Source organism: Microtus pennsylvanicus, chromosome 6 (genome assembly GCF_037038515.1).
Source record: "Microtus pennsylvanicus isolate mMicPen1 chromosome 6, mMicPen1.hap1, whole genome shotgun sequence".
NCBI classification, from domain to species: domain Eukaryota; kingdom Metazoa; phylum Chordata; class Mammalia; order Rodentia; family Cricetidae; genus Microtus; species Microtus pennsylvanicus.
The window spans coordinates 76,217,890-76,230,290 of record NC_134584.1 but is presented as its reverse complement, the minus strand read 5'-3'; the positions used below and the strand labels follow the sequence as shown (position 1 = coordinate 76,230,290).

At 47.4% G+C, this 12,401-nt stretch overlaps 1 protein-coding gene across 6 annotated transcripts in view; it reads left to right on the top strand.

The window, feature by feature from the left end:
• The window catches only part of Nr3c2 (nuclear receptor subfamily 3 group C member 2), a 322,027-nt gene that overhangs the window by 249,574 nt on the left and 60,052 nt on the right, over nucleotides 1–12,401 (top strand). For all 6 annotated transcript variants that reach the window (XM_075976497.1, XM_075976498.1, XM_075976499.1 and 3 more), the window contains one exon: nucleotides 1,018–1,162. In XM_075976497.1, the coding sequence (XP_075832612.1) occupies nucleotides 1,018–1,162 (145 nt within the window). The remainder of the gene's footprint in view (nucleotides 1–1,017; nucleotides 1,163–12,401) is intronic.

Here is a 12,401-nt window from a genome sequence, read left to right as displayed (position 1 = left end):
GATTCAAGAGATGGTCCTTGAAGATCCTTAGAACTGTCATTTTTATTTGTGTGTGCGCATGTGTGTGTGTGTACACACACATATCCCCATCCCTGTCTTGCAGGCCTGTAATCCCAGCACTAGAGAGACACAGAGGATCTCTGTGCTTTCAGGCTAGTCAGCCTAGCTCCAGATTCAGGGCAAGACCCTCCCTCTAAAGATAAGGTAGACAATGATGGGCAAGCCAACCCCACGTGAACCTCTGGACTCCCCGTATTGCACACACATGGCCACACCTGCACGTCTATGCATCACATGCATGTGCATGATGTACAGCAGACACACAAAACTTCTCCCTTCTTTCAGCACCCAGAAAGCATCCTTGAACTCTCTGCCTTGTGTTCATTTTTGGCCAGGCAGGATAGAGGCAGCATGGAGAGATGCTCTCACCTTGCCTAGACCAAACCTGTGGTTAACCTGTAGCATGAAGCAAAACGCGGGGGGTGGGGGGGGTGTCAGTCCACACAGCTGGGAACAGGAGTGAGAAAAGCATGGGTCAGGGCTCGGGAGGCTAGGGCAAGGATGCCGGCCCTGCCGTGGAGCCCTGCCAACATCTCATAGCCCAAGCAACAGGGAGCCAGGAGTAAGGATTCTTAGGCACCACAAAGAAAATGCCTAAAATTTTTCTGCTCTTGCACATATGTAAATGGTGACAGTTAAAGTCCCCTTTGGTTGCATGGGAATGAAGCAAGGCTCACAGGTGAAGACGCATTCTCCCAGTGTGTTGCTATCAGGGCGGAGCCCCACTGGACACGCCCCTGTAATCCGCCCCAGCTGAGCTCCACCTCTATCCCCACCCCCACACCAAGCATTTCCTGTGAATTTCAAATGAAGTCTTGTGCGGAGCCAGGCGCGTGTCCCCATAGATGTCTGCGGAATTGATTTGAGTGTGTTAGGGAAAGGTAGTTAGGTGGGATTCTTCCTGGAATGTACTCACATGCTAAGTGTCTTTCTGTGATTAATTGTTCTGTTCTCTAGGATTTAAAAACTTGCCTCTTGAGGACCAAATTACCCTCATCCAGTATTCTTGGATGTGTCTCTCGTCATTTGCCTTGAGCTGGAGATCGTACAAACATACGAACAGCCAGTTTCTCTATTTCGCACCAGACCTAGTCTTTAATGAGTAAGTACCTATTAATTCGCCCTCATCAAACAAGCTGCAGAATTGTTTGTTATGCTGTTATTTAAAATAATCTCTAAGCCACATGTACAAGTGTGAAAGAATCTACTGAAATGAGCATTTAAGAGTTTTTTTTTTAAAAAACATTGAATTTAAAAACTGAAAAATCACTCTTTACAATGGTGTCATACACACACGTCTAAGTATCAGTTACTCAGTATATGTAACTCTTACATCATATATGTGGGAATTGTCCCCAAAAAAAAGCAGATCCAGTTGGCTGTGAGGCCTCACCTGGTACAGTGCCATGGTTAATAGAAAGCAGTCTCTCTGCTATCTGCTCCAGTTGAAAAGAAGCTCATTTCTAGGAAATGTGAATATTTAAAGTGCCAGGTTTGGATCGCATCATAGAATGGGTCTTTTGTTAACTGTACACAGCTGCGCGATGTGTTTTCATGACAATCATAATTACCCTTCCTTCCAATCATCAAGAAGCCAAAGCCTTGTTCTGAAACGAAACATTTTTTCATTTTATGATGCGTTTTAAAAGACTGAACAACTTCTAGTGGATTTCTTTCTTTGGCGATGAATGCCTTCCCATTTTAAGTTAATTTTATTGCTGTTTGCACTTCACACTGGCACATTTCTTACACGTTCCTACCCAGCAATGCCTCTGTGTAATTGTTCCTCGAAAATATTTAAAAAGGAGCACTGAAATTATGACAGTAGCCACAGCCGTCTCCTGACAGAAGTCTCCCTCTAGAGACGTGAATGCAGAGGCTTCTAGAATGAGGGTCTCAGATGGCAAATGATGGTAAAGGAGAAAGCATTGTGCCAAGATACACAACCAACTCTGGAGTCATCTGCTGAGGGGTCCCAGCTCGCCTCTGTGCTTTGGCACCACACCGATTCTATTCCAAAGAAAGTGTAAGGACATTGCATGTTCTTGAGACAACCCCCCTCTGGCAAGTGGTCAGAATCATCCTAGCATAAATTTTCATCAAAAGCAAAGCCAAAGAACAGACATGCGCATTTTAAATTTTCTTGTTTTCCTTAATAACCCACTGTTAAATATATTGTTAGATAGTAAACCTGTTTTTGAAACACACTAAGGGTGGTCCTTCTAACTGGAAGTGTGGGAAAGACAGAACCCCGGATGCCCCCAGAAGATCTTTATCTGATTTTGTATGGAACAGAAGAGTGAGCTGATCTGTCTAATCCTCCTACATATGTGTATCCAGTTTTCATAGCTGTAAACATTTCATAAATTTGCCATTTAAGTTAATACTTTGACATGTGTGCTATTATATAACCAGCACCAGCTCCTTTTCGTCATCCCATGCTGATACCCCAAATATTTTGGGTGATGATTCCTCACTGACCCTCTCTAATGTCTATGGATCTATATTTTATGAGCCTGCCTGTACTCTAGACATTGTGTAGGGATGGTTTTGAGTGATGATTCCTCACTGACCCGCTGTAATGTCTATGGGTCTATACTTTATGAGCCTGCCTGTATTCTAGACATTGTGTAGGGATGGAGTCATACAATATTTGTACTTTCATGCCTGGCTTATTTTCACTGAACATAATATTGTGTATTTTACCCACATGGAACCATGTCTTCCACTTCCACTCCTTTTTATGGCTTAGCAGTATTCCCTTCTTCGTATGTTCTCGGTCCTCATTATTTATGCAGTCTCTGCCTGTGGGTCTGCCTGCTGGTGGTTACATCCAGTTTTAATCTCACTACGAGCACACAGTGCTTAGCAGCGTTCACAGCACATGCGGAAGGCAAACTAAATAACTAAAGAGTGCACCCTGCAGTAGAGACCAAAAGGGCTGTGCTCTGCCTCTTTGGTTCAGCTCTGAGACTGTGTGCCAGCTTCCTTTAAGCTTTCTGGTTTTTTTGCTACTTTCTGTGCAGTTTTATGCTTTTCTTGGTGATGTCCCTGTATCAAATGGCGAGAGTGCCATGCTGGTATGCAGTCCTGACGCCACTGAGCTCAGCAAGGCTGTAATGGTGCCAAGAGAAAAGAAAAACACCATACAGTTGTGAGCTACTTTGCTCTTGTGGCGAGTTCTGTGTTAGTGATCCAACAGTATGCATTAAATAAAGTCTCTGAGTGCAATACACACAGAACTAGACTGAGTTCTGCGTGGGGCCTTTTGCTGCCTTTGAGTATAGTAGATGATGCAGCTGTGGGCATGGGTACACAAATGCCCCTCAGGATGCCTGTACTGTGGCTATGACCACACTCCCTGATTAAGATCACTTAGGAAAGGCAGAGTTTATTTCGGCGTATGGTTCCAGAGGGACAGAGTCCATGCTATCAGGAGGGGCATGGTGGGAGAAGGAAGTGGATTGACATACAGGCAAGGAGAAAAGGGATAGGAAGAGGGGTAAGACTTCAAGTCTATCCCCTGGAGACATACTTTCTCCAGCAAAGCTCCACCTTCTAATGGTTTCATAACCTCCCTAAACAATGTCACCAACTGGGGATCAAATAGGAAAACACGTGAGCTTCTGGGGGACATTTCTCATTCAAATCCACAATCCCCTGTTCTTGTTTTTGATTCCTAAGAATATATATCTCGGAGTAGACCCTCTGGGCACTTGCTAATTCTGCGTTGAAGAATTCTCAAATGGTATACACAGAAGTTGTAACATTTTTACAGCCTACCAGCTGAAAGCAGGCTTCCAGTTTCTCCATGTTCATGCCAATACTTTTTCTTTTGACTATTCATCCTGCTGACTATGATCGTTCATTAGTTACGCTTTGCGTTTTTCTGGCAGCTGGGGGTATTGAGCCATCTTGACTGGCCATTGACGTATTTTCTTTGGAGAGGTATCAGGCCAAGGCCTTTTTTCATTTTTACTTTACGTTGGTTGTCATGTCATTCTTTGCTCATTGTCCTTTATCTATTCTGGATGTAAAACCTTTATATGATGATTTGTAATTATTTACTCCCGTCTGTTCGTATTTTTCCCACTTTTTGAAAGTAGAAAGTGGTTTTTTTTTTCATTTGTTTATTGTTTTTGAGGTAGAGCTCATGTAGCCCAGGTTGGCCTTCAACTTACTATGAGCCTAGGATGAACCTAAACTCCTGGGTGCTAGGGTTGTAGACACATCACCAGTTTATGCAGCACTGGCTCTGGATTCAGGACTGCATGCCCGCTGGTGAGTGCTGTACACCTGAGCAGATGTCCAGCACTCAGGACTGCATGCACACTGGTGAGTGCTCTATACCTGAGCATAGGCCCAGCCCTCAGGACTGCATGCACACTGGTGAGTGCTCTATACCTGAGCATAGGCCCAGCCCTCAGGACTGCATGCACACTGGTGAATGCTCTACACCTGAGCGCAGGCCCAGCCCTCAGGACTGCATGCACACTGGTGAGCGCTGTACACCTGAGCATAGGCCCAGCCCTCAGGACTGCATGCACACTGGTGAGCGCTGCACACCTGAGCACAGGCCCAGCCCTCAGGACTGCATGCCTACTGGTGAGTGCTCTACACCTGAGCGCAGGCCCAGCCCTCAGGACTGCATGCACACTGGTGAGGGCCCTACACCTGAGCACAGGCCCAGCCCTCAGGACTGCATGCACACTGGTGAGCGCTGTACACCTGAGCATAGGCCCAGTCCTCAGGACTGCATGCACACTGGTGAAGACCCTACACCTGAGCACATGCTCAGCCCTCAGTGCTTTGGGAACCACAGGTGTTCTGCATTTTATGACGCTGAATTCACTTTTGTTTCCTTTTGTGTCGTTTGCTTCTGATGCTAGATATTAATTTTAAAATGTATACAGCATCAGAAAATAAAATGTCAAACAAAGAACCCAAGAAGATCTCTTTGAACACATGAAAGTCAAAGGAACACACCTTATATTGAGGGTTTAGCTTGTCCATTTTGGTTTCAGACTCTGTCTTTTTTTAAAATCTGGTACCTAGCCTTGAGCCCAAGCCATTGAGGCATGGTAGCTGCTCTGTAAACATTTTGTGGGTAGATTAATTATTGAACAAATTAACCCACCAGCCTAACGATTGGCCTGGAGGAGTTTTTCAGAATGCATATGCCTGCTCACAGGGAGGAAGGCTGAGGAGGGGAGTGTGGTGTGAGGCTGGGGTGTGTCTGCAGACAGGGGCACTGCTGTCTTTACAAGATGACAAAATGTGGTAGGTGTCTGCCTGTGGTAGCTTCGCAGTGAGCCTCAGTCTAATCTTATCCTTCAGCTACTGAGCTGGAGCAGAGGCAGGAAAGGGGAAATAATAAGGGAAACATTCTTTCCAATTTTTTTATTAAACACTGAAGTGAAAATATGAGTTAATACTTTAGCACAGAACTGTTCTTATTATAAACTCAAAATGTTCTGATATGTATTAAATGATTAATTATTGAATTCTTCCTTGAAACAATACAGTACATATCGCCTCAGATCACTGCAGCTACTCAGCTTCCACATCAGTTCCACACATATTAAAACTCCCACTTACACTTGCAATGAAAGTTTTTCTTTTCTTCTTCTTCTTTTCCTGAAATTAAGATTCAGTGTTTCAGTCGATTTCTCTAAAACGTTGGCCAATATTAAAAATTAGAAGTCTGTTGGAGGCATATGTAACCTCTCTCAAAAGATACTGTCATCTGAGCCTTGTGTTATTGTCCTAAGACTGTTGGGAAGAGCAAAGGAGCGATAGGTCTCAGTGTCACCCTCTCCAGCCAATTCTGTTGGCCGAGTGGATCTCCAGGAAGAAAGGTCATTCCAGCCAATGTGGCAGGAGTAAAGCCAGCCCACATCTCCCTAGTACTATGCTGGCTGTACCGTTGTGCGCCATTTCATGTAATGTTTTCATGCACCTTGATCCCTTTCATGTTCCGACTGCTGTGTCATCACGCTTGTCCACACTGAGGGCACTTGTCCCCAGAGATGCCGCTCCCCAGCCGTCCTCCCAACAAACAGTGCCCATGGGACCCCTTGCACCCAACACTCTGGAACTTTAAAAGGACTGGTTGAGAGACTGTCTTTGCATCTGAAAAGTGTTTCTGTGCACAGACTGTAGTTGGGGCATCCTTGGGGACACCTTGGGGAGCTGGCATCAGTGGGATGCCCTCAGGGATGGCTAGGGTAGCTGGAGTTATAACATGGCAAACCTGCATCTCAAATCCCTGCGATCCAGAGTCACTGGAGGGAGTATGTGCCCCGTGCAGTGCCAAGGAATGGCTGTACCGATGAGAGGAGCCTGGGGGTGGGTGAATCTGGCCGGATTCCTCGGCACTAGCTCCCCGTTAGTGCCCTCTTTTGTCCCCAGCCTTTTCTCCTTTCTAATCGGGATGCCTTTGGTCCCCAGTATGTAATCTTTCTTCCTCCCTTCCTTCATTTTTCTTCTTTTTGTTCACGACTGTCTCACATGCACGTGTGTGCACATATGCACACACGCGTGCACAAACACGAGTGCCTCCTCTCAGGGGAAAACTTCCACTGCTGAAGCTCTCTCTCCTCTTAGTCTTTCTTTCTAACTTCTGGAAGAGCCTGTCTCTTCTCTTTTTCTAGCTGTGAAAAGTTCAGCAAGACAGCAGTTGGAGAGTCACAGTCCGCTTGAGCACTCTGGTTGTTGTGATGGAGAACAGTGATGATGTCCTCCCTCGAGTGGTACACGGTGGCTCCCCCGTGTCTGCTACAGTGATGTCCTCCCTCGGGTGGTACACGGTGTCTCCCCAGTGTCTGCTACAGTGATGTCCTCCCTCGGGTGGTACACGGTGTCTCCCCAGTGTCTGCTACAGTGATGTCCTCCCTCGGGTGGTACACGGTGTCTCCCCCAGTGTCTGCTACAGTGATGATGACCTCCCTCGGGTGGTACACGGTGTCTCCCCAGTGTCTGCTACAGTGATGTCCTCCCTCGGGTGGTACACGGTGTCTCCCCAGTGTCTGCTACAGTGATGACCTCCCTCGGGTGGCACACGGTGTCTCCCCAGTGTCTGCTACAGTGATGTCCTCCCTCGGGTGGCACACGGTGGCTCCCCCAGTGTCTGCTACAGTGATGTCCTCCCTCGGGTGGCACACGGTGTCTCCCCCAGTGTCTGCTACAGTGATGATGACCTCCCTCGGGTGGTACACGGTGTCTCCCCCTTGTCTGCTACAGTGATGTCCTCCCTCGGGTGGTACACGGTGTCTCCCCAGTGTCTGCTACAGTGATGACCTCCCTCGGGTGGTACACGGTGTCTCCCCAGTGTCTGCTACAGTGATGTCCTCCCTCGGGTGGTACACGGTGTCTCCCCAGTGTCTGCTACAGTGATGTCCTCCCTCGGGTGGCACACGGTGTCTCCCCCAGTGTCTGCTACAGTGATGATGACCTCCCTCGGGTGGTACACGGTGTCTCCCCATGTCTGCTACAGTGATGTCCTCCCTCGGGTGGCACACGGTGGCTCCCCCAGGGCCTTCTACAGTGATGTCCTCCTCTGGTGGCACACAGTGGCTCCCCCAGGGCCTTCTACAGTGATGTCCTCCCTCGGGTGGCACACGGTGGCTCCCCCAGGGTCTTCTATCCACCAGTCCTTTGCACTCTTGCCTGCCTCTCATGGATAGCTGGGTTTGAGACTCCTAAGAAAAACAATGTGGTCGCTCACTGTCTGCAGAGAACAGGCATTGCCACTTCGAAATGGGATTAATCTTTGCCACAGAATTAAACTACAGTGAGACTGTACCCAAAAACAGAGGCTGGCAGAGGACACCTAGGGGAACTTCAGCAAACTAGAAGCAGTTCTCTAGGTGTGTGTCTTAGTTACTTTCTCCCTTAAGTAACTTCAGGTTGAAAGGGCTCATTTGACCTTGTAGTTCCAGCCATTATGACAGCTATGTATGTGACAGATCAGAAGGCTGGATGGTCACACTGCATCCATACTCAGGATCAGGAGGCTGATACACTGCATCCATACTCAGGATCAGGAAGCTGATACACTGCATCCATACTCAGAAACAGGAGGCTGATACACTGCATCCATACTCAGGATCAGGAGGCTGATACACTGCATCCATACTCAGAACCAGGAGGCTGGATGGTTACACTGCATCCATACTCAGGATCAGGAGGCTGATACACTGCATCCATACTCAGGATCAGGAGGCTGATACACTGCATCCATACTCAGGATCAGGAGGCTGATACACTGCATCCATACTCAGGATCAGGAGGCTGATACACTGCACCCATACTCAGGATCAGGAGGCTGATACACTGCATCCATACTCAGGATCAGGAGGCTGATACACTGCACCCATACTCAGGATCAGGAGGCTGATACACTGCATCCATACTCAGGATCAGGAGGCTGATACACTGCACCCATACTCAGGATCAGGAGGCTGATACACTGCATCCATACTCAGGATCAGGAGGCTGATACACTGCACCCATACTCAGGATCAGGAGGCTGATACACTGCATCCATACTCAGGATCAGGAGGCTGATACACTGCATCCATACTCAGCACCAGGAGGCTGATACACTGCATCCATACTCAGGATCAGGAGGCTGATACACTGCACCCATACTCAGGATCAGGAGGCTGATACACTGCACCCATACTCAGGATCAGGAGGCTGATACACTGCATCCATACTCAGGATCAGGAGGCTGATACACTGCATCCATACTCAGGATCAGGAGGCTGATACACTGCATCCATACTCAGGACCAGGAGGCTGATACACTGCACCCATACTCAGGATCAGGAGGCTGATACACTGCATCCATACTCAGGATCAGGAGGCTGATACACTGCATCCATACTCAGGATCAGGAGGCTGATACACTGCACCCATACTCAGGATCAGGAGGCTGATACACTGCATCCATACTCAGGATCAGGAGGCTGATACACTGCATCCATACTCAGGATCAGGAGGCTGATACACTGCACCCATACTCAGGATCAGGAGGCTGATACACTGCATCCATACTCAGGATCAGGAGGCTGATACACTGCATCCATACTCAGGATCAGGAGGCTGATAAACTGCATCCATACTCAGGACCAGGAGGCTGATACACTGCATCCATACTCAGGATCAGGAGGCTGATACACTGCATCCATACTCAGAATCAGGAGGCTGATACACTGTATCCATACTCATAACCAGGAGGCTGATACACTGCATCCATACTCAGGATCAGGAGGCTGGATGGTTACACTGCATCCATACTCAGGATCAGGAGGCTGATACACTGCATCCATACTCAGAACCAGGAGACTGAAACACTGCACCCATACTCAGAGCCAGGAGGCTGGCTGGTTACACTGCATCCAAACTCAGGACCAGGAGGCTGACACATTGCACCCATACTCAGGACCAGAAAGCTGGTACACTGCATCCATACTCATGACCAGGAGGCTGGTTGGTTACACTGCACCCATACTCAGGACCAGGAGGCTGATACACTGCACCCATACTCAGCCAGCCGAGTGTGAACAGGAAGTTGGGCCAGACTATAAATCCTCAAGGCCTGTTCCCACTTCCTCCAGCAAAGTCCCATGTCTTAAAAGTTTTCAGTCCTTTCTAAATACTGCTGCCACCTGGGGACCAAGTGATAGGATATGTGAGCCTATGGGAGATACTTCCCTTTCAAGTCACAGCAGTGTAAATGAGGACAGATGAGAGGCAGGGACAACTCTCTGAGTCAGGCATTTCCTCCACCACCCTTGTTATAAAGACCATGTATCTTACCCCTTACCAACTTATTCTAGTGATAAGAATTAGAGTTAGACCTGGACATGGTGCACACACCTGTAATCTCGGCCCTCAGGAGGCAGAGGCAGAAGGATCTAAAGTTCAAATGCCAGCCTAGGTGACATAAGGAAACCTGTCTAAAAACAAACAAAAGTCCCACAGCACCCCCTCTTTCTGGCGGTTGAGTCAGGTGCTCTACACTGAGCTCCATCCCGTCAGCTGTCCTTTTCTGTCACTCTTTTGGTCACTTTTGTACTCTCTGCACCCTGACTACCCAGAGAGAAAGCATGCTTTTCAATATCAGCCCCGGCACCTAAGAAAAGACTCAGTACATCATTGGCACTCGGTAACTAATTTTGGTTTGTTGATGGTCTTTCCAGCATGAACCTCAAGAAGTGAGATTCCAGTGCTTTAGGTCCTTTCAAAGTCTCTGACCTCTGAAATGGAGTCATTCCTGTAGACTTCGTTAAAATTTTCCTTCAAGAGTACTTCTGTCTGTTCAGCATTTTTTACACGATGTCTCTTGTAGTGCACTTGAGAAATCTGCTAAAAAATTAATGAAGCTGGGTGATTTTGAGGAGAGTAGGAAATTAAGGAAGATGAATATGAGATCAAAAATAGTTGTGTGTTAACTGTCCTGGATCCTAGAGAGTGGCAATGATGTAAGGACCGTGGCCGCACAGCCTGCTGCCTGAGTGTAGGGAGCTGGTTTCCACTTTGAATGAAAGTCAACAGCAATTTAAGATCATACATTATCCATAAAGCACTGGGCTGTGGATATTAGCATATTGGCTTCTTCAGTTAACATGATGAAGCACTTTCATATCAATGAAATCACTAAGTTTCTTCACTGAAAATTTCACAGACAAAATTTTCTCTGCAGCGATTCTGTTGCAGAGTTGGGTCAGACGGCAAGAGACAGTTAAAGCTGGTGGCTTCAGGGCCATTTGCTGGGGTGCGGGGCAGTATTTGTTCTCTTCAGTTAGATATCAATACTCCTCTGTCTATGGACAGTAGATTCACTTGTGCTGACCTTGTATTACAGAATGCTCAGGAAGCGAGCGCCCCCTGGGGGCAGCTAGCACCTGTACAGTTAGGTTCAGGCCTCACATTCCTGTTCTGCCAGGAAAGACAGTCTGCCTGCTGTACGAAGAGGCTGTTAGAGTTGAGGCATCATGTGGTACTTCAATGTCTTAATGGGGAAAGACACTAAAAAGCTGGGAATGGTGACTTATGCATTACATCTCGACTGAAGCAGGGGGATCACAAGTTTAAGGCCAGCCTGGGCTACATAGCAAGGTCAAAATCAGCCTGGACAACTTGTAAGACTGTCTCAAACTAAAAATTACCAACGTCTCAGGGTAGAACGCATGCCTAGCATCCAAATTTCTGGTCCAATTCCTTCTGCTACAACATTAATTCATTAAAAAAAATAGTTCATTAACTAAAGAGGACTCCAGGCTTCTTCTACAGAGGTGTCAGGAGGCAAAGAGCGAAGATGATGGTTTTGATTGTGCTGCCAAACCTCGACAGAGGGGAGCAAACGCTACTCTGACTCTTTAGTCTAGACTGGGAAAGGGGTCGCATGAGCATCCCTTTTCATTGCATCATGCAGGAGAGGTGAATTTGGTTGTCTGTCATCCCTACACACTCACCCTTAAGCCCAAAGGCATTTTATTAAGGGGTTATGCAGTTATGGAGAGCTCAGAAGAGCTCCTTGTTTCCTTGGGTTCTAGCTTTGATTCTTTCTGGAAAGGAACAAATGAAGGGCCAGAAAGATGGGTCAGCTGTAGGGGAACTTGCACATGGCCCTGATGTTTGAGTTGGATTCTCAGGACCCACTAGGTGGGGGGAGGGAACCCACTTAGGAAAGTTGTCCTCCACATCAGGAAGTATGCAAACTGGCCACACTCACAAGTGCACATGCACGCACGCACACACACACACACACACACATATATTCACATGCGCACACACTAAATTCATAAAAACACTGAAGTGTATACTGAGGGAAACAAGTGAAAAAGATGCTGTACATAGAAAGTGCCGAAGCTGAACATTGCTGAGGTGACTATGTCCAGATGTGGCCACCCCGCTGACAACAACATCTCTGTGGCCTCTCATCCCTGCACACAGGACATTGGCTTCCAGTGGAGTCTAGGGGTTAGCAGTTGACAAACTCCCCTTTTCCTTCTGGCTAAGGTGTGATGTCTCTCCACCACTGTGGACCCTAGGGGCAAAGTAATCATGAAGCAATGTGGGGGCCCCGGAGGGGTTCCAGGCACCACTGTATTTAGTTCTCCCAGCTCTGAAGTGGTGATGTTTGTTCTCCCTCTCTTTCAATGGTGAGGAGATGAGGGTCCAGGCTTGGGACCAAGAGTCCCTCTGTCTAAAGCTCAAAATCTTTGGCTAAATCAAGACCGCTCCCTTCAGGCTGTGGTGTGAGCCTTTGAGACATCATAATGGTTTCTAGTAACAATCATAGGTCATCTCTCATAACAAGCAGAAATTCT